At 36.1% G+C, this 26078-nt stretch overlaps 1 protein-coding gene across 8 annotated transcripts in view; it reads right to left on the bottom strand.

The window, feature by feature from the left end:
- Positions 1-2740: 2740 nt before the first annotated feature.
- Positions 2741-26078, bottom strand: part of PTBP3 (polypyrimidine tract binding protein 3) — a 77499-nt gene continuing 54161 nt past the window's right edge. For 7 of the 8 annotated variants that reach the window (XM_036330009.1, XM_036330001.1, XM_036330002.1 and 4 more), the window contains 9 exons: positions 25384-25494; positions 23205-23379; positions 15832-15909; positions 15434-15573; positions 15153-15186; positions 11891-11983; positions 10909-11125; positions 6184-6261; positions 2741-6031 (listed from right to left, as the gene is read on the bottom strand). In XM_036330009.1, the coding sequence (XP_036185902.1) occupies positions 5899-6031; positions 6184-6261; positions 10909-11125; positions 11891-11983; positions 15153-15186; positions 15434-15573; positions 15832-15909; positions 23205-23379; positions 25384-25494 (1059 nt within the window). In that variant the 3' untranslated portion in view covers positions 2741-5898. The remainder of the gene's footprint in view (positions 6032-6183; positions 6262-10908; positions 11126-11890; positions 11984-15152; positions 15187-15433; positions 15574-15831; positions 15910-23204; positions 23380-25383; positions 25495-26078) is intronic. The other variant, XM_036330003.1, reaches the window with a different exon arrangement.

Below are 26078 nucleotides of genomic sequence, written 5' to 3'. Positions count from 1 at the left end.
ATGTAAGAGAAACACATTGATTGGTTGCCTCCTGCACAAGCCCTGACCAGGGCCTGGGCCCGGAAGGAGCCTGTAACCGAGGTACATGCCCTTGACCGGAATTGAACCTCGGACCCTTTGGTCTGCAGGCCAACTCTCTATCCACTGAGCCAAACCCACTAGGGCATTGTTCTTTAATTCTAAAAGGTGGTTAGCAGACTTAAGGTTTTTCAGTTTTTGAAGTTATATAGATATGTGCTCGCTATTCTCTAAATATGACAAGTTTAGATGTATGGCTATGAAAATTTTTAAAGAATATAACATCATTAGAATTACAGGTAAGACAAGGGGAAACCCAAAGTACAGACAAGAACACAGAAAAAATTTTAAGAGCGTACAGATGTCATGACATTTATTAAAAGGCATGCTACAATGCTATACTTGTTAGGAAAAGAGATTAGAGATATCAAGTAATAGTTGGCAAACATACAAACTGAACGAGAATGGAATACACTGTAGTGTACAGAAGCTTGAATTAACCATGCACGACGCATTTAGAAAATATGTTTTTTTAATATTTTATCATCTCTGTGCATTTATAACATAGTTCACATCAACAATAACAGAATCCTTTTTTCCCAATGCCACAAACTGTGTTACAAATGAAGCTGGTACTGCTGCTTATCAAAATATACAAGATAATCGATGTTTTATATAAAACCACTTTATATGTTAACTTGTTCCCCAAACCCCCCTTTTTTTTCTTTTTTGGCCTGGTTAAAAAAAATGTTGTTACAAATATTTACAGCATCTTCTTCTGTTAGATGAACATTCTTATAAACTGAAAAAGGGAATCTTATGAACAGACCACGCAAAACACGAGACAATGTCATAGGCTCCTTAGCTGTGCTATTTTTTTTTTTTCTTAAGTACAGTACTGAAAATGCCCATCCAACCCTTGTCATCCTAACCCACTCTGCTCACATTTAAACTCCCATTTTCTCTAAGTAATATCAAGTAGTCTATTCACCAACAGGAAATAGAAAGTAAAGGCCGCTCTGCGCTGGGTCTTCTTTCAGAAGGGAGCTTGGGAAAAAATGCTTAATAGAAAGGAGTTACAACCAGAAGTCAGTCTTTGGTCAGAGCAATGAGGTGACATTTTGATGCAAAACTTTGCTTGGTCAGCGATCTTTACAATTAGTACTTTCTGGATGTGGGATGAATTTTTCAAATACCTGGGTAACAATGGAAATGGGGGAAAAGGCCAGAGTCTGACATCAAAAATAGCTATTTAAATATCTGTTATTACAACTACTACATAGATTCAAAAATTGAAAATAATACAAGAACAAAAATCTGTTTACAGTGCTGAATCGAGCTTGCCATAAGCATCTTTCAGTTGTGACTAGTATCACCAAGGTCACTGGACCAGACAAATATCCCTGTTCTCTGGAACACATGCCTCAGGTTACAGAAACTAAGATGACTACCACAAAGATCGAAAGCGAGCAGTTCTGTTCCTGAACCTGCACAATGCAATATAATAAATATTATGCAACAAAGGCAAAAGTGTAACTGACGCTGCATTTACAGTTACAATTCTTCCCTTGTATGAATAGTCTGCGGGATAACATTCTTTTAAAATTACATAGTACATCCTTCCTGAAAACCACAATACTGATACTACCTTAGTCTTGAATAGGAAGAAAAGGTCAATTAAGACTACTGAAGAAGGCACATAAACTTTGGTCCCGTTTAGTTTTTCTCCCTCTATAAAACCCCTAAAACTAATATTTTAGTTATTTTCTATTTTTTTAAACAATTCACAACTAACTGTTAGAATTTGCTCTGAAAAAAGACTGCAAATAGTTAGATAACAACACAGCTCTTTTAAAAGACAGCTGAGTTATATTGTCTTTAAAGGAAAAGTTTTGTGCAATCTAAACTGTATTTCTTTGAGGACAATAGTAGAATATTTTAAGTCTGGCAGTATTCTTGATAACAACAGATCAAGACAAAGGAAAGGCTAAGAAAAAATGCTTTTACGCATAGTCATGCTGTCTTTTTGGTTTTAAAAATAGCAGTACACATTAAGTTTTCTAAGAGATAGGCTAATAGTTTGGCAAACTTCAGGTTTTGTAAGTGACTCATTGGGGGTGGAGGGCACATACTTTTGAGCTTGTTATCTTTTGTCCAAAAATATTTAGTGGGAACAGAAATTACATGATAATTTACTTAATCCTATATAATAAAAGCCTAATATGCTAAGTGTCTGGTTATCTGTTCAACCAATCAAAGAGTAATATGCTAATGATATGCTAAGGTTGCTCAACCACTCTCTATGATGTGCACTGACCACCAGGGGGCAGACAGTAGACTGATCAACCAGTCGCTATTATGTGCACTGACCACCAGGGGGCAGATGCTCCTACTGGTAGGTTAGCTTGCTGCTGGGGTCCAGCCGATTGGGACTGAGTGAGACGGGCCAGACATGCCCTGGAGTCCTCCCCGGCCCCGATCATGCACCAGTGGAGTCCCTCGGCCTGGCTGCGCCCTCTCGCAATCTGGGACCCCTCAGGGTATGTCAGAGAGCCGGTTTCACCTGATCCCTCATGCCAGGCCGAGGGACCCCACTGGTGCACAAATTTGTGCACCAGGCCTCTAGTGTATATATAAACTTTGCTGCCAAAGGACAGGGAAGCTTTGAAATGTTTACATGAAACCGAACAGAGACATTCATTAGCATTACTTCTAACAACTGAGGCAGAACCTAGATTACTATTGTAGGCACTGCCCTGCTCCCATAAGGAATTAGGCAAGCAGAAAGAAATACGTCTCTAAAAATGATGATATCTGCGTCTTTTGACAAAAAAAAAAAAAATCAGAAATATTATTACTACAAATAAAAGATTACAATATTTAGTCTTAAAGGATTTATGGCATTCTGTAGGAGCTATTGGGTAAAATGCTGATATTCTTAATTGATAAGTTAACAATTTAGTTACTGGGTCATTTTTCTATTTGTATTTCACACAAAACACATTTTACTGCTCTGCAACTTACTTAAATCTCAAAGAAAAACTTTTTGGCATAAATTGCTACTTGTTAAACATGTACTGCTATTTTTTTAAAAGTCCTGAATATATATACTTTGTGTAAAAGTGAAGACACTTCCAAAAGTGATAAGACATACTCCTTAAAATAAAGTAAATAAGCTTAAAAATAGAATACTATGTCAGCTGAACAGTGAAAACATGACTTAGAAGATATCTAATACATGCATGCCAAAAACAAAAATACAAAGATCTAATTTTTCCACTACCCTGATATTTTAAAATCTTTTTACATAAACTATGCCAACACAAACACTGTAGACTTCTAGAAGTCAAACAGCAAATAGCCCAGTATAGATAACATCCATGTGCTACAGCTAATTTTAGACACAAATTGATGGTTTCAAACACACTACTTTAAATAAGAATATCTCACTTTTCCAAATCTTAATTTGATTTTCTTTGTCAATAAATTAAAAGGTATGTAATGTGTATATGTATGTACAACATCAGAAGAGTGTATGTGCGTGTGTGTGTGTATATACATATATATACATATATATATATACACACACTTATATAAACACACATCACAAATCCCTGAAAAGGATTCAAACGTTCTCTCAGATTTAAAGGCCATGCTCTATTTCAAAATTACATTCAACACCCTTATGATCTCCCTTCTGCTACACTTTTGCTACACTTACACGCTGATTATGAGAATCATGACTTTAAACTACACAGAAATTCGTAACTCAAAGCAAATGAAAGAATCCAATTTAACCTGTCACTAAAAACTTTAATAGTGCCTGTATGGAGGGAAAAAGGAAGTAAATTTTGGGAGCTGTCTCAAAGACATTTTCCCCTTCCCCTTTACTCAGTGTTTAGCTAAAAATATATCTCGTAAGTGAAAAAAATAAAAAATCTGATAAGTGATTATACCTATCTATTCAGCCAATGCTAAATTGATGCACCCAAAAGGTCTCAATTTAGTAGTCTCCTTCCAATTCTACCTACCTTCTATTGCTCAGTGTTGAGTGAATTCTGCTTTTTAACAACCTATAATATCTCCTCTGTCTCCAATTTTTTGTAAAACTTCTTTTGTAGAACCCTTCCTGTGTTCAAATAAATGGCTGGAATATAGCAAAGAGATTGAGATATTCCTCTTAAAGGTGAGATGAGCCACTCTGAGAATCTGAGAAGTGTAAAAGTGGTGGACAAAAATGTCCCTTTTGACAAATCCCGCTTTTAAAAAATCTGATCAAGCATTGAAGGAGAAATTAACAAAAGCTAAGTTTCTCATTAAAAAGAAACAATTTTACATTATACAATCACTGAAGCCACATTAAAATGCACTCTTACATTCAACCAAAAAAGGGAATGGGACCGAGAATGAGAAGGAACCCATTCTGCCATACTCCACATATGTGGGCACTCAGTAATGAAGCTACATTAACAAAGAAAAGCAAGTTCTGCTTGAGTACTGAGAAAAATCAAGTAATCCTGAGACAAAATCTGATGAATGATAAAGATTTGACAAGATCCAGAAACTGAGATTGCATTTCATAGCTCCAAATCAGTATGCCATAACGGCAATGACTGCTATTGGTCAAATGTGAAGAGGCCTACAGGTGTACAGTGAATTATTGTCTAAACCATTTATCCTTCCCCACCCCATCTCTGCACCAAAGCACCATAAATTTGGATAAAAATGATCACTTATTGAAAACTACTTAAAATAGCAATGAAAAATCCTTTAAAATCCTTACCAAAACAGGGAAAGAAAAGGGAAACACTCACCAAGCCCACAATATAGCTTTCAAGATACTTAGATAAAACTCTAACCTATTGTATCATAAGCACATAATAAGGCACATAATTAGAAATTAAGTAAATACACAGTAATTCTGAATAAGTATTACAGATTATAGTGGTACAAAAAACCCTTGAGATTTAATTTTTTTCTAAAAGAAGACCTTACCAAAAATAACTTTTAAAAATCTGTCAAACCATGATAGACCTGAATATTTTCCTTAAGACTGTAAACTTTTTTCTGAAAACAATTATAAAAAAGTAGTTTATAAGTAGAATTGTTTTTTAGTTTTCTAAGATCATATTATATTACTCAGCAAATGTATCATTTTGAAATTTAAAACATGATTTTTCCAAAGAAAGTTACTGATTTTTCTGACACCTTAATTGATCCTGGTTGGATTCCACTTAATTTCCTTGGGACAGCTGAGATGCTTCATTTCTCCAAATACTTTTAAAAAATTAAAGATATGCAATATTCATAGGAGTGTCTTACCAGTGGGAAAAAAAAAAACTGAAAGAGAACATGAAGTTTATAAATCTGCTTCCAACACAAACCAATTTGTTTATGTATAACCATCAATATATGCCAAATAATTGATGTAATTTATACATGAACAAATTCTGAAGCATAAAGTTAAAAACTTGGTTGTAAGAAATTGAAATTACTTATATCAAGTAATTTTAAAAGTTGTTATATTTAATTTTTTAAAGTACAAAGGAGTTTAGAAATGTATAAGGCTGATCTGGTCCCAAACTAAAAGAGTCTGTCCTTTTGAAATCCAATTTAATATGGGGAAGTGAATTACTGAAAAAAAATTTTTTTCCTGAAGATTATTTTCATAGAAATTAAGATATAAAAGAAAAACACCCCTTTGAGCACATATTGGCAGGGGGGAAAACATTCCTTAATTTTTTGAATATACTTAAACAGCAAACTCAGAAAAAAATCATTTTTGTAAAAGAGGCAGAATTGGTCTTGAATTGCTTCAGTCTATGTCTGAACATTTTACTGCTATTATGGTCCAGTCTTAGAAGAAAAATTCACAGAAAGTCAGATTGTAGATTTTGAGAAGGAAACTCTGAGGTGGTGATTTTCTCCAAGGTCATGGTTATGAAGCTCAATGAGGGCCTGGATCGCTTCTTCCACAGATCCCAACTGAATAAGGGCCATTTTGCGATCTTTCCTAAAAATGGGATAAGAAATTTAAAAAGGGTATAGAATTAATTTTGTCTATAAACCTTCTCTCCCCCACCCTAGAAGACTTCTTGAAATGACCCTAAAATTTGCATACCATATTAAATAAAGTTAATGTGTTTCTTAAAAGCAAGGACTTACTGAAAGAATTTAAAAGCCTTCACTGAACACCCAGCTTCTGTGAAAAGGTTCTTCAGGTCATCCATCGTAACAGAAGGTCTGTGAAAACATCAGAGTCAACCAAGTATCTTAGCGCCCTAATTCTCAAATGAAGCAGATTAACTTGCAATTGTTAAATCTCCAGAGTACCTCACATTTCATAGAGACTAACTAAAGCCATGCAATGAAGACATGATTTGGAACTGTCCCTGAAGATGTTCGAGGTTGACACATACCACATACATGTCCTCAAAAAACAGAATTTTGTCTTAAGTCTTTTGCAAACAATGTGGACAGGTACATGAATACCAAGAATATCTTTCTATACAGGGATGGGCAAACGTAGGTTTACAGTTGTGAGTACTAGCCAGTTAACTGCCACGCATTCAAAATGGAAACCATCCTTGTGTCTACAGACGCTTATGGCGTGCAAAGGGATAGAAAGTTTATTCTTGTTTTATTATTTATGAACTATTGTACTATTTATTTGTATTACAACTATAAACCTACTTTTGCCCACCCCTGTATTTATTCTTTCAAAGGAATTAGTACTCATATCACAGACTTCAGTAATTAACTCTAGTACTTCCAAAGCTAGTTCTAACTTATCGACTGTAGTCCACTGTAGTCCAGAGTTCTGCACTTTAGTTTTGTTTTTTTTAATTCACACCCAAGGACATGCTTGGGGGGGGGGGGGGGAGGAGAGGGAAAGAGACAGAGAGAGAGAGAGAGAGAGAGAGAGAGAGAGAGAGAGAGAGAGAAAGAGAAAGGAGAAAAGGGAGAGAGAAGAGAGAGAGAAGAGAGAAGAGAGAGAGGGAGGGAGAGGAAGAGAGAGAGAGAGAGAGAGGGACGAGAAAGGAGAAAAGGGAGAGAGGAGAGAAGAGAGAGAAGGGAGAATCAGTTGGAGGGAGATGGCGAGAGAGGACTCATCTCCGCAGCGAGAGAGAGAGAGAGAAAAGAGAAGTGCGAAAAGAAAGAGAGCGACGAGACGATCTCACGGTCCGTGCTTGCGAAGAGCTCCTACTCGCCTCTTCTGAGACGCGGAGAGATCTCTGCTCGTCTTCCTTTTTGGTTGCCCATTGATCCACACCTGCACCCCAGAGGTGCCCTGACTGGAAATGGAACTGGCAACCTTTCAGTGCACCAGACAACACTCAACCGAGTCACTCCAGCTGGCCAGCGTTCTACATTTTAAACTGCTTTCAGGATAATTATGAATATGTGTTAATAACCAGGCTCCAGGATGGCCCCCAATTACTCTCGCTTCCTGGAATTCACGCCCTCAAATATACCCTTGCCACACTGAATAGGGATGCCCTCTGTAATCTTTAAAGGTACAATAGAAATTACACATGTAACTGCAGTTCCCATCTCACCTTCTGTTGAATCATTAGCTTTGGAGGAAACCAGCTATTTCATGAGGACACTACAGCCGCCACATGGAGAGGTCCTTGTGACAAGAACTGAGGGTCTCCTGTCAATAACTAGGCACATGAATGAGCCACTTTGGAAGTCAGTCCTCTAGCCCAGTTAAATCTTCAGATGCAACCTTATGATAGACTCTCAGCCAAAACAATCCAGCTAAGCAACTTCTGGATTCTTGACTCACAGCTACAGTATGAGATAATGAACGTTAATTACTGTATTCCGTTTTGGGGTGATCTGTTATGAAGCAGATGACTAATACAGTGAGTGGCCTATCGCTCCAGAGTCAACTGACTAAAAGTAGACTCACTTCACAACTGCCAGCAAGGCCGGTATTGCAGAAAAACAGCTGGCTCTGCAGGGAGACAGGTCTGTCTTCCCATTCTATTTCTCATTCACTTGGTACGTCACTTGAAGTAAGTTACTTAACCCGAGCCTCTCAGTTTCATTGATAAAATGAAACTCATGACCTTATCTCAAAGGTTATTACGGATAAATTGATAGAGACAAAAAGTAGAATACAGTAGCCCCCCCCACCCCCCAGTTTCACTTTCTACAGTTTCAGCTACCAGCAGTTTAAAAACATTAAATGGAAAATTCCAGAAATAAACAATTCAGAAGTTTTAAATTGGGTGCCATTCTGAGTGGTGTGATGAAATCTGCCATCGTGCTCCACTGTGCCTAAACATGAATCGTCCCTTTGTCCAGTGTTTCCAAACAGTATACGGTACATGCCTGTTAGTCACTAGTACCCCCGATCACAGTATTCCAGTGCTTGTGTTCAAGTCACCCTTGTTTTACTTATTAATGGCGCCAAAGTGCAAAAGCAGTGATGCTGGCAATTCAGATATGCCAAAGAGAAGCCATAAAATGCTTCTTTTAAGGGAAAAGGTGAAAGTTCTTGACTTAGTAAGAGAGACGGCAGTCACATAACTTTTATTACAGCAGTTACTTGAGACCAGCTTGAAGGTAACGGGAAAGGTAACGACAGGAGCCTGCCTCAGTATCTAAATATGTTGCCACTCTACAGACTTTACAGTGATGAGCTGCTAAATTTCTAGATCCACAAATCTAGTTTGTTTTTTTCTTAAGTGGCTCCTCTAGCTTCCAAGCGGGCCTGAGGTTAGAGTCCTGCCCAATTCAGATTCAAGGTTTCTCTAACTAGGCTAACTGGAGACTAGCTTGGAGCCTGAGTATTCAATACTATTTTGAGTAATTATTTTCTATTCTTATTCATCTCCTTTTCTCATTTTTAGTAACAATCCAAAATCTCACCATTCTTCATTCCCTGAGTCTTTAAATTTGCACACACATGCACACATACAACCACTTCCCACAGCTTTTACCTCCCTCTTTCCAAAGCTTATCCCCTTCATGTATTTGATTAAATTATACAAAACTGCCATCTTTGTTGGCCAAGGAATTCAAGAATTAGAACAGGAGTTGCTACCATTAAAACAAACAAATAAAACAGGGTTTTTTGTTGTTTTTTAAACCAGGATATGATTTCAGAGCACAAGGGAGAGGGAGAGATAGAAACATCAATGATGAGAGAGAATCATTGATTGGCTGGCTGCCTCCTGCACGTCCCCCACACTGGAGATCGAGTTGGCAACCCGGACATGTGCCCTGACCAGGAATCAAACCATCATCTCCTGGTTCATAGGTCAATGCTCAACCACTGAGCCACCAAGGCCGGGCTCAGATGTTTTCTATACAGGGCCACACAGTAAATACCTTAGGTTTTGATGGCCATACAGTCTCTGTTGCAACACTCCACCTCTGATGTTATAGCTCAAAAGCAGCCATAGATTGTATATAAATGAGCAAGTGTGGTTGTGCTCCATGAAACGTTATTTATGCAATGTGAAATTTAAATTTTATATAATTTTCTCAAATCACAAATTATTTCCCTTTTGCCCCTCCTCCCCACCCCACCCCCAATTTGAAAATATAAAAGTCAGTCTTAGCTCATGGGCCATACCAAAACAGATGGTTTTGGACCATGGGTAGTCTATTAATCCCAGACTTAGAAGACAACTAAAGAACAAGTCTGGCTTTAGCTGGTTTGGCTTAGTGGATAGAGTGTTGGCCTGTGGACTGAAGTGTTCAGGTTTGATTCTGGTCAGGGACACATGCCTGGGTTGCAGGTCGATCCCCACTAGGGGGCATGCAGGAGGCAGCCGATCAATGATTCTCTCTCATCATTGATGTTTCTATCTCTCTCTCCCTCTCCCTTCCACTCTGAAATCAATAAAAATATATACATATTTTTAAAAAAAGAACAAGTCTGCTACAACACCAGTTAATAGAGTGATCACACACAAAAAGAATAATTAACATATTAGTTAAAATTAATCATTATATATGGCTTTGCAGCTTATAGATAAAAAAATTAAAAATTCTTCAAATTCTTAAATACATAAATTATTTGCCCTGGTTGGGAGGTTCAGTTGGTTGGGATTCAATTCCCAGTCAAGGCACATACCTAACTTTTGCAGAAGTTCTAACCCCTCGGTACACGTACGAGAGCAACTGATCAATGTCTCTCTGACTTTCTGTCTGTCTGTCTGTCTCTGTCTCTAAACATACCCATGAAAGGATTTAAAAAAAACAAAAAACCATAAATTATTTGACTTTGCTATGTTGGTTACTTAAGTCTTTATATCTATGCAAAGGAATGAACCAATGTGCCAATGGAATATTTCTGCATAAACTTATTTTTATGCCCTTTTATAACTGAAAGGTAACTAGTTGCTAATTTTCTACTTGTAAAAAATTTTTTAAAAATACTGCTATCCTTACTTTTGCAGTGTACAACTGAAGATATAACCTTATTAAGACATAATAATAAATTAATCCTCTCACAAGAAATTCGTCAGTGGGGCAATTGCTGCATTAGAATAATGAGTTGTTGTTGTTTTTTTAATATATTTTTATTGATTTCAGAGAGGAAGGGGAAGAGAGAGAGAGCAGGAGGGAGGGAGGGAGGGAGAGAGAGAGAGAGAGAGAGAGAGAGAGAGAGAAACATCAATGATGAGAGAATCATTGATCAGCTGCCTCCTGCACACCCCGCACTGGGGACTGAGTTCGCAACCTGGGCATGTGCCCTTGACTGGAACTGAACCTGGTACCCTTCAGTCACCAGGCCGGCGCTCTATCTACTGAGCCAAACCAGCTAGGGCTAATTTCAGAGTTTTTACCTCCCCTAAAACATATTGTTTATAATAATAATTGTTAATTATTAACCAACAGAAGGATAATAAGTAATTAGGTACATACGGGATGTTGGAAAGATGCAGAGTGGCTGACGGTGGAAAAATATTCTGGAAGTTTTTAGAGCCAGGCTTTTTAAAGCGATGCAAAGGACTATTACTAAAATCCTTAGTCAGACCTTGGTCTTCTTGTCCCTCTCGAGGAAGCTGAACGGCCTGATGTTTGGACAGTGTAGCACGGAGCACTTTTCCATAAAGTCTCTGACCATTCAGATGGTTCATTGCTGATGCATAGGAAGAAAATAAGGTAAGTTTGGGTATTAAGATAGAGCCTCTATAAAATTTGTCTAAATTATCATAAAATCTTTTTATTTAGTCATTTAAAATTATATTGTCAGTTTGTGGGTTAAAATGGTTTTAAACTTTAAAACTCTTATATATAGAAATGTGTTAGATAATTTATTTTACAATAACAAAAGAAAAGCAGTCAAACAAAAAACAACTCTCTTCCTAGGAAGTTCCAGAGTGCCTGGAACATAACAAGTGTTCAGGAAACGGTTACTGAATAAATTAGTTTAATCTCAAGCAAAGTATTTTTTACAAAAGTTCCAAGTAGTAACATTTTAAATAGCCACTGTAACACTGAACAGAGAGGCCATAGAATAACACTGTCGTGTGCCATCATTATGAAATTTGCCCAAACTTTTATGCCATGCAACAGTTCTAGAAAACTTAATTTGGAACAAAAACAAATAAATAATAAAATATAATAAAATTAAACAAAGCAAGTGATGTTTAATAGTTTAAACTTAGAGAAAAACCCTAGAGTCAAAGTTCTAAATAGCAACAAGTAGAAAATGAACTTCAAAGAGTAATAAATATTTTCAATCTTTATAAAACATAAGCAGATACAAATAATGAAGATACTACCACAAAGAAATACTCTTTGGTAAAGTATATTTCTACTAGCTGTAAGTTTGCTCATTTTATAGAAAAATTCACATAAAAAGGGGGAGGTCACCACTGTTACTACTATTAATCATCAGTACCTAGCTGAGCTTGATTTGCATCTGCCATCTGAACCAAAGCATTTTCTTTCTTATTAAACATAATCTTCACTCGATGTACATCACCATATACTCCTAATTAAAAAGACAAAACAAAACAATTTTTAATGTCTGTGTAGTATTTACAAATACATTTAAAGAAGTTTTCTTTTCCCTTATTATACAGGGTGGGGCAAAAGTAGGTTCACAATTGTGAGTACATGAAACACAGTTTATTATTGTATTATTATTTATTAACTAGAGGCCCAGTGCACGAATTCATGCACGGGTGGGGTCTGGCTGGCCCGCCCTGATGGGGGCCCATCGGGTCAGGCTGGATGGGGGGAGGGCACAAGGGAGGTTGGCTGGTCGGCCAGCCCCTGATCAGGGTGAGGGGGGCCAATCGGGGGCAGGGCAGGCCAGGGGGAGGGGCTGCGGGCAGTTGGCAGGCCGGCCCCACTCCCTGGCCAAACTCCCAGTTGAGGGGACAATTTGCACATTAGCCTTTTATTATATAGGATTATTGTATTATTTTTCATATGAACAATTATAAACCTACTTTTGCCCGACCCTGTATATATTCCCTGAGCTATTTCATACACATGCTCCCAAATTTGTATCCCTTCTATGTTCCGATCTCCCCTTTCCTCTTCCTACTTCGGTGTTCACAAACTCTGTTCATAGTTATTACCATCAACCAAATACTTACTCTAGTCAGACACTTGGGATTCAGCTTTTGACTTCCTTTTCCTTAATTCTTTTTTTAAAAATATATTTTTATTGATTTCAGAGAGGAAGGGAGAGGGAGAGAGATAGAAACATCAATGATGAGAGAGAATCACTGATTGGCTGCCTCTTGCATGCCCCACACTGGGGATCAAGCCCACAACCTGGGCCTTTGCCCTAACCAGGAATTGAACCGTGGTCTCCCGGTTTATAGGTCGATGCTCAACCACCGTACCATGCTGGCCAGGCTTTTTCTTAAATTCTTACATTCAATCCATCACCAGCACTGATTGGTTTTATGGTCTAAATATCTCTCACATTTGCCTACTTCCTCCCATCCTCATTACCATCAAAGCTATCATCACAACAGCCTCCTAACTGATCTTTTACATCCAAGTTTTCTACACTGGTGTTCCCCATAGTGGGTCCTACATCCCAAAGAACAGGCAAAATGATTCATTGGGGTGTGGAAGGAAATAAACGTTTTTAAACACTGGTTTGTTTATATATAAAACCAATATGAAACACTACATTTTACTAATTTTTAACATATATATAAAATTATAGGCAGAAGTTTCTGTAATATAAAGGACATTCTCTCATTTTTGTCGTTCAGCATATTAAAATATACTGCAGTTTATGTGCTAACAGGTATCACCAATGTTACAAAAATAAGACCCTTAAGTAGTTGCATCATTACCATACTTTGTAATGTGATGAAAACAACTATGGAAATTTTCAAGGCACACAAAGGAGTGCTGATTATCTTGTGGGCAAGCACCTAAGAGCAACTGAACTTAGAGATGAGTGGTACTTTTAAAGTTTAAAACAAAAAGATTATTCCAATTTTCTGTTCTTTTCAGAAATGACAAGTGGCTGAAATAGCTATTACTTTTTTAAAAACAACCCCCCACACACAATTTGTTCTTCAAGCTGAGGGTGATATTTTTTTAAGTGAGTGAGAAATTAACTACTTTTAGAAAGAAATGTGCTTGGACTAGGAAAGAGATATAAAAATGTATCATTAATATATGATTTCATTACTGAAAACAGAAATGTGTCATCAATAAAAACTTTTACTGCAAATGAGCATGGAAGATCTCTGTGGGATGATCAAAATGTTCTAAAACTGGGCTTTGATAATAATGACTGCACAATTCCGTACTGTTGTGTACCTATAAATGACACCCCAAAAACACAGCTTAAAACACCTATTATCCACTCAAGAATTTACAATTCTAAATGGAAGTGAGTTTTAACTCCATTTGTTAAAAATATTCTCACGCAATAGTTTCAAGATCAACTAATTTAACAAGAGGAAAAATGGAATTTTTCAAAGTACAACAAAAATTAGTGAATTAAACTGAAAAATTAGTGTCATAATTAGGTGTAGCAACAATGAAACACTTCCATTTATACCACATATATATATGAGGTTTCTTTTTCAGTTTGACAACCATTCAGATCAAGTACTAAAATAAAGTGAATTTAGAATCAGACCTTAGAATATTGAATGAAAATAAAAAAGATTTCTGAAAATAATGAAGCATATTATATAATATTTCTCACTAAACGTTAATGAAAAAGTTTTTATGAAAAAGTTTCACCATTAATAAAAATCTTTAAGATATTAAATACTGCTTATGGAATTGCTCATATATTTGTATATATTACAATATATATAATGATTACACTGAATATGGATGAAGTGTATGAATAATGAGTCATATATAAATTAGGAGTATGTACTAAATTTTTTTTAATATATTTTTATTGATTTCAGAGAGGAAGGGAGAGGGAGAGAGAGATAAAACATCAATGATGAGGATCATTAATCAGCTCCTCCTGCATGCCCCCCACTGGGGACTGAGCCTGCAAGCCAGGCATGTGCCCTTGACCGGAATCAAACCCGAAACCCTTCAGTCCTCAGGCCTCAGGCCGATGCTCTATCTACTGAGCCAAACTGGCTAGGGCTGTGCTAGATTTTTTTAACTGAGAAAAACACTATTAGAAAGTTTGGAAATTGGTAAAACCTGAAGCTCATAATTCCTCTCTCCTGCTTAAAACTACTCAATGGTTTCCCATGGTTCTTAGGTTAAAACCAAGCTCCATAACTTAGCTTACAAGCTCTTCATGATGTGTCCCACCCACGTGTACAGCTTCAACATGTCTGTCCCTTATACTCTCCATTTGACTTCCTTCACTTCCCTGCTCCAGAAGCTCTCTCACTGCTAATGCCTGTGAAAGGATATTTGCCCTCCTTTTTCTGCCTGGTTAATGCTTATGATTTTTCACAAGTCAGTTTTAACTATAATTTCTCTTGGCATACCATCTCTGATTACCTCAGCTAGGTTAGGACTCCCAGCTATACATTCCCTTTTTAAATAAAATTTTATTGTAATTACTTACTAATACTCTATCTTCAGTGTCAAACACACTACTTGGCACACAGAGACAGTCAATAAATATTACTGAATGATGAAATGTATTCAATCCATATCATAGATAATACTAAAAATAGAAAAAAAAAGAAACTTACCAAATAGGATAAACAGCCCATGTGGTGTGATAAGCTGAAAGGATAATACAAAATACAGGTGTCTGACTAATATACGTAAAACTTTAAAATAAGTTTACTTGTAATAATAACAGGTGACTTTGTTTAAAGCATTTATTTTATATACTTCCTCTATATATACTAGTGATGAATTTTAATAAATATTCTTAAAATAAACTTAAAATTTATTTGAATACAACTCTAGATCAGAAGCGACTACAGACCTCTTCTGAAAGACTATGTTACAATGCTTTCCAACTCACATCAGGATTGAGATTGGTGACAAGCAGAACAGAATTTCCTGGTATACCACCAGCCCCAGGAATGGCCATCCTTCCAGTGACAGCAGAGGAGGTGAGTGCGAGAGGACCAAGAGCTCCAGGAACACCTGGGACTGACAGACCTTTTCAAAACATCAAAAGCATTTCATATTTTAGTTATCTGAAGATTACAACACTTGATAAATAAATAAATAAATAAAGGCAAAAGCAAAATAAATAAAGAAGAAAATGTGTCAGGGCGTGTGCAGGAGGTAACCTATCAATGTTTCTCTCCCTCTCCCTCCTCTTCGACACCCTCCTCCGCCCATTCCCTTCCACTCTATCAAAAATATAGGACATCAGAAAAAAATCAATTCAAACTGAACTTTGAAAAAAATCACCTGTAGCTTGAGGAAATCCAATGGCTGGGGCAAATCCAGCAGCCCCTGCATATGGTGAGGAAATTATACCTGGTGCACCTAATGGAAAAGAGAAGCTAAAATAAATATATTACCTTCTATAAATATGGTTATCAAAGCAATATAAAATGGCTATATAAGGGCATATTATTGATAAAGAATTCTGTTGTGAAGTAAAAATTTATTCAATAGGTGATCGCTAATGTAGAGTCTCTGCCACTTCCAGAGGCGAACCCCTTTCAACTGAGTTCAAGGTGTAGAGTACAGCTTAGCTGTTATTTAGTTTTGAGTTATTAGTTTGTTATTAGGCTGAAATTCTTGCCCTTATTTAAAGGATTGTTTCTATGTAAAAGTCAATAAAAACTTATTAGGTTGTATACCTATGGGGTACTGAATTGATAAAAAGGAAATATGAAATACAAATCCTTGCCTCTGAGAGGTTTACAAACTAAACATATAATTTGAGGAGATTCATATGCTGAGGATCTAGTGGTTTAAATACAAATGCATTACAAGTGGTCTAAGAAGAAAGGATCACAGAGGATTCACTGTGATTTTTTGGAGAAGGTTTCTCAGGAGGTGAAACTTGAGCTAGGTGTTATGCATTGAAAAGCAAAGTGTTTAGTGTGCACTAGATGCTAAACAAATGCTGGTACCTTTCCTTTCAGAAACCTGGTGACTATGCATCATCAACAAAAACAGGACTTAGTTCCAATGGAGGAGTCAGTATTAATAGGAAAACAATTTGGTTTTGGACATGTCAAGGTGGAGGTAAAAACCTTCAAATGGTAATGTCCAATAGTGGAAACGAGGGGGCAAACTCAGAATAACAATAAACAGAGATTTATAAATCATCTGTGTAGAAATAAATGAGCCGAATGAATGAGAGCCCCACTGAAAAGGGCACACGACAAAAAACTAAGAGAGCTAAAAACAAAACCTGGGAATATCAATTGGTACACTTAAATAGCAGAGGAAAGAAGAGGGACATTCTAAAAGAGAAAAAAAAAAACAGCCGTCGAACTAGGAAAAAAAGTGAATTCTAGTTCTTTGGGATCTAGAGAATCAAAGTTATTTTGGAGAAGGGGTTCAACAGAGGTTAAAAAGAATGAGAAATGTGAAAGATAAAGAACAGTTTTATAGCAGCAGTGAAAAGTTAGATTGTGAGAGCCAAAGGGAGGGTTTTGTTTTTTAATAACAGGGTGATGAATATATTTATAGAAGAATATAGGCTGTATTTTCCAGAGGAGTTAAAAGCTTATGTAAGTTTATTCTCTTCATGAAAGAGATTTAACAGAATTAGTTGAATATATAGCTGTGATTTATTAAAATAATTCAAGAAAATATAGTTATTGAGACTTCAGAGGTAGAGCTAGCAGAGAGAACTGAAAACACAAAATAAATGACAGAATAACTGATGTAATTAGAAGGGAAGCATATTTATTGAAAGCATATTATGAGCCAAGCCTATTTAGCACTAAGGAAGCACTGAACAAAGCAGATAAGAATCTCTGTCCTTGCTAAACTTACATTCCAGTCAACGGAAGATCATAGGTAAAATGATTCATCTTTACAATAGAATAACTATAGTAAAGGCATAAAGAAAGACAACAAAGGGACTTCAATATGGATATGAGTAATTATAAAAATTTACAATACAAAGTTAAACATAAAAAGAAATATGACAGCCCTAACCGTTTGGTTCAATGGATAGAGCGTCAGCCTGTGGACTCAAGGGTCCCAGGTTCGATTCCGGGCAAGGGCATGTACCTGGGTTGCGGGCACATCCCCAGTAGGGAGTGTGCAGGAGGCAGCTGATCGATGTTTCTCTCTCATTGATGTTTCTAACTCTCTCTCCCTCTCCCTTCCTCTCTGTAAAAAATCAATAAAATATATTTTTTTAAAAAAGAAGAAATATGGTACATTTTATTACTGTTGCCAAATATTCACTTGCCCCTTCCATGTGACTTGCAGTGCCTCCTGTTGAAGGAGCATGCATTTCTATGCAATTCCCACTGCATTTGATCATGTCATAGGAACACACAGACATGCTGCCTCTGTATAGAAGTTTTAAGAGGCATTATAGTGTAAACAGCTCTCTTATTTTTACTTTCTGCCATAAGAATGCATGTCTCCAATGGAGTGACATCTTCAGCCCAAGCCCTGGATTACAAAGGTATATGAATGAAGGTTGCAAAAGCAGATTCACAGGTGCCTAAGTGTTGATGCTATGAGAGAAATAAATGTTAATTGCTGTAAATCCAGAGATTTGGGGGGACAAGAGAGATTCTTTTTAAACACAACAAATGACCAGTACAGATGCCTACTGAGAGGGGTCTGAGTCAGACCAGCAGGTTTTAGAAAAATGAGGAAAATTTTGAGATAACTATCACAGAACACAAAATAGTGATAAATATAAGAACTGGCAACCAATTATCAGGGTCAAAATTTAAATAATTGTTTCCCAGTAGAATATAATGATTAATAACGATATCTGTTAAAATTTGAAAAAAGAATTATTTATTACGTTTCCATAAATGTGCTCCTCAAATAAGCAGAAACAAAAAACATTTTAGCAAAGTAACCTGTTGGGCAATATGTTAATATCTTTATGAAAAGTTTATACAAACCTTTAAGGAAAAGTTCTAAGATTTGGATGATTAAGAATAGATATTTTGCATTTGGAAAATGTAGACCCAAAATAGCAATTAAGGCCAGATAAATTAATAGACAGCATTGAAATCAGTTTAGCATTGTTATTTATAATAACAAACCCCAAAAGAAACCTGTCAGAAACCACTTTAATAAGTGCTTATAGGGGTTCAAGACATGCCTCTATGGTATGCAGATTATTCTGAGATCAAGGCAACAGAGACCCTGCAGATTCAAGAGAAACGTCTGCCACCATTGAACTCCCTAGAAAAATTTAAATTAGAGGCCTTGCATATAATAAGAATTATCACCAGAAATAACATTTTATGATCTATCTATATGGCAGGGCAAACTACTAGTTACTGAATTCACATCCGCTCTATTGCCCTTCGATGACCTTCCTCCCTTCTGAAGCCCCAATGCAGAATGTCATATTGCCTCATTTGTTCATATATACCTCATTTCCTCTTTCTGTCTTTGACCCACTCATGTATGTAGGGTCTCTCGGTCTCTCATGAATGTGGGGCTCCCCTGTGTACGTATGCACTTACGTCTGGCTATTATTTCTTGCTAATTTGCCTCACGTAGATTTGATTATCAGACCAGCTGGAAGGACTTTGAGGGAAAAGGGAAGTTTCTTCCTTACCCATATGACCAAAGGTACTATCACCAAGAATAGAATAAACTGGCATCATGTGTCTCTTGACATAATAAACTGAGAAAGACACATTATTTCAGCAAAAAACACCACAAACTCATATTGAGAGACATTCTACACAAAACCTGACTTGAACTCTTAAAAAATGAAAAGGTCATGAAAGACAAAGAAGTGTTCCAAATTAAAGGACTCTAAAAAGATATGACAAATAAATTAGGCCTGATACTGGTTTGGATCTTTACCAGAAAAAATTCTCTTATAAAAGAACATTATTTTCACAACTGTCAAAAATTTAAAAGGTTTATGGATCAGAGGTGGGCAAACTTTTTGACTCAAGGGCCACAATGGGTTCTTAAACTGGACCGGAGGGCCAGAACAAAAGCATGGATGGAGTGTTTGTGTGAACTAATATAAATTCAAAGTAAACATCATTACATAAAAGGGTATGGTCTTTTTTTTTTTTTTTAGTTTTATTCATTTCAAACGGGCCGAATCCGGCCCGCCGGCTATAGTTTGCCCACGGCTGGATTAGATAATAGTAGTATATGAATGTTAATTTCCTGGTTTTGATAACTTAACTCTATTTAGGTAAGAATGACCTTGTTCTTAGAAAATACACAATGAGTATTTAGAAGTAAAGGGGCATTATGCCTGCAACTTACTCTCCAGTGACTCAGGCGGGTAAAAAAACCTACCTACCTACTTACATACACTCTCACACTCAGAGAGATGATAAAGCACATGTGGCATGTTAATAATTGAGGAATATGAATGAATGATATAAGGCAATTCTTTGTACTATTTTTGCAATGTAAATTATTTCAAAACAAAGTTACTAAAATACTATAAATTTTAGAATAGAAGTATATAGCTTTATGATGTCAGGGCAACAAAAGATTTCTTATACAAGACACAAAAAACACAAACATAAAGAAACTGGCGCCGAAACCGGTTTGGCTCAGTGGATAGAGCGTCGGCCTGCGGACTGAAAGGTCCCGGGTTCGATTCCGGTCAAGGGCATGTACCTGGGTTGCGGGCATATCCCCAGTGGGAGATGTGCAGGAGGCAGCTGATCGATGTTTCTCTCTCATCGATGTTTCTAACTCTCTATCTCTCTCCCTTCCTCTCTGTAAAAAATCAATAAAATATATTTAAAAAAAAAAAAAGAAAGAAAAGAAAAGAAACTGGCAAATAAATCTGACTACATAAAAATACCATAAAGCCAAAAATAAAAGAAATGCATATAACTAACACATATAACCAAAAAAGTGTTTGAGAGATAAAAAAAATCCTGCAAATAAACAAGAAAAAGCAATAAACCGAACATAAAATTAGGCAAAAGAGGTAGACAAATTCATAAGGGAGAATGACCAATAAACAAATAAAAATATGTTCAACCTCTTTAATCAAGAGCAGCATTGGCCATAATGGCCTCCAACTAAAATAACCCAAATGTCTATCCACAATAGAATGGATAAACACAACTGTGGTATATCACACAATGGGAATCTATACACTTGACAGTATTGAGAATGAATAAGCAACAGTCACATATATAAATATGAATGACTCACAAGTCACACACACAAAAAACAAATAGCATAACTCCATTTATGTAAGGTTCTGAATATAGAAAAAGACATTTTATAAATTAGCACTTAGGGCTGCATAATAAATAGTAAAACCAACAACAAAGTAAAAACAAAAAGCTAAGAAGCAAAAGAATGATTATCATAAAATTTGAGACTGATTATCTTTAGAGTGGGAGCACAATTAATGAGAAGGGTACAAAGAGTGCTTCTTCGGTATGTATAAATATTTGATTTTTTAACCTAGGTAACAATTACATAAGTATTAAAATATATTTACATGTCTCATAAGCTTTTCTATTGATAAAATACAGGGTGGGGCAAAGGTAGGTTTACAGTTGTGAGTACACAAAACAGTTTATTCCTATATCACTATTTATTAATTATTGTATTATTTTTCCATATGAACAACTGTAAACCCACCTTTGTACGACCCTGTAAGTATCACTAAAAACTGGGACAAAGTGCTTAAAACGTAACCCTAGAAATTTTAAATGTTAACCTTTAAAAAAGAGAAAGAATACACTGAGGTAGGAAAAAGGTCAAGAGTGTGGTGTTTCTGAAGAGGGAATAGTAAACTTCCACACAATACATAAAAAAGCATTGTTCTCTGATGAATCACTTATCTTAGGATGTAGGCATCACTTTGCAACAACTATGAATTTATTAACACAATGAAAAAGGATGTTAACATTCTGACACTTTATATTCAGAAACCAAAATTCTTCTTCTTTTTTTTTAAAATATATTTTATTGATTTTTTACAGAAAGGAAAGGAGAGGGATAGAGTTAGAAACATCGATGAGAGAGAAACATCAATCAGCTGCCTCCTGCACACTCCCCACTGGGGACGTGCCCGCAACCACGGCACATGCCCCTGACCGGAATCGAACCTGGGACCCTTGAGTCGCAGGCCAACGCTCTATCCACTGAGCCAAACCCGTCTGGGCGAAACCAAAATTCTTAATTGTATTTTTTAAATGTCCTCTTTTCACAATGCAGAACATTAATTACACTAGCAGTATATATTCTGTTATTGGAGTAAGTGTAGTTCTGCACTTGACAGCCAGTTTTGGCAAACTTGAATGATAGCCTCAATTTCTATCATGTGTTATTGAAACAGTAATTACAAAGACCTTTGGCTCTGCAGAATCAGACATGTAAGTAAAGGCTGGTAACAAATAAAACACACAAATTGGTCAGACCAAAACAGAAACTTCAACAACTTTAGGAACATGAACTTAACAGTTCACTTGACTTTTTTTCAGTTATAAAGAACAAAAGGCTTTTATACTTGAAAATTAAAGTTACAGCCCTAACCGGTTTGGCTCAGTGGATAGAGCATCAGCCTGCAGACTGAAAGGTCCCAGGTTCAATTCCGGTCAAGGGCATGTACCTTGGTTGCGGACACATCCCCAGTAGGAGGTGTGCAGGAGACAGCTGATCAATGTTTCTCTCTCATTGATGTTTCTAACTCTCTATCCCTCTCTCCCTTCCTCTCTGTAAAAAATCAATAAAATATATTAAAAAAAGAAAAGAAAAGAAAAATAAAAGTTACAAAGTATTTTCTCGAGAATTTTAGACAACCATTTGGCTAATAAGGCTTGTTTTTGTTCTCATCTGTGAAATGAAGATAGAATAAATATCACTTACGGTCTCAATAAACAATATTTTATGGTGTCATTTGGGAAAATCACAAAGGGTAATACAATTATTACTTTATCTAAATATAAACCACACTTTCAAAAGTTGCAAATCCAAAAAGTAGCACACATTAACCTAGTGATATATCCAACCGGGCCATCCACTGCTTTTTCCTTAACATAAAGTTTTATTTTAAAAGTACGTATAAATGTATTGAGAACTAGTTTTAAATACAAGAAGGAAGCCCTTCAGAGCAACATTTACAGAGACAATTCAGAAGACTATTTTTATTAATGTAAAAATGCAACTTCCCACAAACTTAAGGTAAAGATGGAAGTTCTGATGTTTAAAAAACAAAACAAAACAAATACTTTTGTTTGAATAAAGGAAGAACATACCACTAATTTAGATCCTTATTTTAATATATCACTACTTAAAAAAGGATTTCTCTCAGGAGCACTTAAGCCAATATTCTCTTGGCTATAAACCAACATATTTAAACTAATGTTAATGTGTAAAAGACTATTAATTTGAAGTACACTGTTGAATGGTTGATAAAGAATGAATAATATTTACGTTAGAAAATAAATCTGTAATTCTCAATGTCAGATATTTACTTGTTTTGCCAACTAACAGAATCTACAAATATTAAAATTTAATTAATCGACAAATTTTGTTCTACGATCCTTGCTATCCCTTAGAAAACCTGGGAGAATGTAAGAAGAAAAAGGCTAACTGACATAACATGGATTAATAAATGAAATGTGTAACTTCGGAAAACTTGCTTTGTGACCCAAAACAGAACTACTCACCAAAAGCAGCAGCCATAGGGGATTCAAGGGATGGATGGCCATCACCAGTAGGAAGGTCTAAGCGAGTGAAGTCTCTGCTTTTGTCATTATTATATTTCACATTAAGGCTGGTAAGCTTGGAGAAGTCAATACGCAGAGTGCAGCATGCATTATAGATATTCTGGCCATCCAGTGCCTAAAGCATGTAAGAAAGGGACTGATGTTTTGCAAGACAACAACACTGATAAATCAAGTAGTCTCTACTTTGACAAAGAATGGCTATCAGGTATAAAGCAGAGAGCACTGGATTAAAAGCCAAAGACCTTTATTTACTTTTACCTCTGTCACTATGTGCACCTAAGAGAGAAAAAGTAAATGTCTAACTGTAGTTTTTCCATCTGTAAAATAAGGATAATAATCCCTATCTTGTCTCTGGTAAAGATCAAATTAGAGAGGGAATGTAAAGGCTTGGAAAACTATTATGCATTCCTGTACATTGTATGAGCTGATATTATGATTATTTTGTCCACAAAAAGTGTTTACAGATATTTTTACATTTCATTTTAATTCTTTTTAAAGAATGAGTATAGTTTAATATAGTTTATACAGGTTACGATAAAATAAAGCCTTTCTAAATGGTACTTATTAGAAAAGCAATACATGAAATATCTATCATATTTTTTTCTCTTATAACTTTATTTTTTAGCACTTTGAGTAACAAGCTGAGGGCCCTAGTCGATTTGGCTCAGAGGTTAGAGCATCCACCCAAGGACTGAAGGGTTTCGGGTTCCATTCCAGATTAAGGGTATGTACCTCAATTGCAGGCTAGACACCCCCACCCCAGGCAAGGAGCGAGCATGAGGCAACCAATGGATGTCTCTCTCTCACAGAGACGCTTCTCTCTGTCTCTCCCCCTTCCTTCCACTCTTCTAAAAATCAATGGGCCCTAGCCGGTTTTGCTCAGTGGACAGAGAGTCGGTCTGCGGACTGAAGGGTCCTGGGTTTGATTCGGGTCAAGGGCACATGCCTGGGTTGTGGGCTCGATCCCCAGTAGGGGGCGTGCAGGAGGCAGCCAATCAATGATTCTTTCTCATCACTGATGTTTCTATCTCTCTCTCCCTCTCCCTTCCTCTCTGAAACCAATAAAAATATATATTAAAAATAAATAAAATAAAAATCAGTGGGAAAAAATATCCCTGGATGAGGGTTAACAAAATAAGTAAATAAATAAAAATAAATAAATAATAAACTGAGGGAAATTTGAAGTCAGTTCTGGAACAAGACTAAAAATCAGTAATCCCCCCCTTCATAATAATAAAAATTTACCAAAGGAATATTTGTAGTCACTTCTGACTTCCACAAATGCCGAAATTTATCAAAATAAATATGAGAAACCAAGACAAAACTATACAAAAAACCCTGACTTGTAATAGTTTATTGATGAGTATGCCACTATAAAGGCACAGAATTACATGTATGTGGAGGAAGAGGGCACAAATATAAAGGCCATATCCCTAATCAAGAGGCAGACACTGTGTGGCACACAAAAGTACAACTAACTTTATCCCTACCTTTGAAAAGAACTCAGAAACAATTCAGACCCTGATGGAAGACAGAATTCTGCTTAGAGAGGTAAGATCTCAATAGGAGGTGGGTCAAATATAACCAAACTGTGGAATTTTATATCTTGTCAACCATCAAGCACTCCTGAACTAAAAAAAAAGACTATGAGTTGACACAGCAGGTTTCCTAAGATTTAATGTATTCACCAACTCAGAGCTCATAAGATTCAACAAGAAATACAGTTGTAAAAACAGTGAAATCAATCTTTGGATAATTTAATAGAAGTAAATGAAAGCATAAGGGCAAGGATAATTTTACTTTATTAGTTAGATTATATCAGGAGCACTGTGCTCAATGTTAGACTTCAAATATGACAAACAGAAATGAGTCCCAGAGAACTTGAGCTATAATAGGTGCTTTGAAACCATTTCATATGAACAAAGTAATTTTTAGCTTGTTATAAAAAAGACCATATGAAACAGTATATTTGAAAATGATAATTTTTATATTACGTTTATCTTACTACAATTAAAAAACACATGGTAAATGGGAGGAAGAGAGAAGACATAAAGGCTTCCTTTGGTATCACTGAAGTGACTGATTAACAACTGAAAAATGAAAAAATGTTAATAATTACCATTTTGGCATACTGTGCATTCAATGGGTCAGCATACTGAAGCAAGGCTTGAAACTGATTATTCTTTGTAAAGGTGATAATTTTCAAGACTGTGCCAAATTTAGAAAATATCTGAAAAAAAGTTCACATTAGGTTAAATCTAAGGAAAAACTTAAACTCACATATCTTTATAAATACAGCTTGACTCATGAATCCCATCTTTAAATGAAAATAATTTCCTCTGTTAAAATTGCTGGTACCAAAATAATTTAAATCAAACCTAAGATGTTAAAGTTTCAACACCCATGCATGGCTTAAAACAGTGCCTAACCTTAGGCACTCAAATATTTAACCTACTTTATAGTATGTCATAAGTGGCACAATACTAAAACGGGAGTCTACAATAGAAAATAATTAATATTATAAGATAATGGGGTGAGAAGTATATGAATGGAAGTGGAAGAGTCACATTGATCAACTATTTCCCTCTGAGAATCGCCTCTAACTTTTTGAGATTTTAGAGACAGACAAACTACAGATGTTCAATAGAGACTGCTCTATTAATTCAAAGACTCACAGAGTACTGTTCTAAGCACTGGAAAGTCAGCAGTGAACAAAACAGAGACAAGAGTCTCTGCCCTTATGAGAAAAGACATATGGTAACTAAGCAAATAAATAACAATGTTCAGTTGTAAAAAAGGTTATGAATTTAAAAA

Source organism: Myotis myotis, unplaced genomic scaffold (genome assembly GCF_014108235.1).
Source record: "Myotis myotis isolate mMyoMyo1 unplaced genomic scaffold, mMyoMyo1.p scaffold_m19_p_12, whole genome shotgun sequence".
In the NCBI taxonomy this organism is placed as follows: domain Eukaryota; kingdom Metazoa; phylum Chordata; class Mammalia; order Chiroptera; family Vespertilionidae; genus Myotis; species Myotis myotis.
This window is presented reverse-complemented; position numbering and strand designations above follow the sequence as displayed.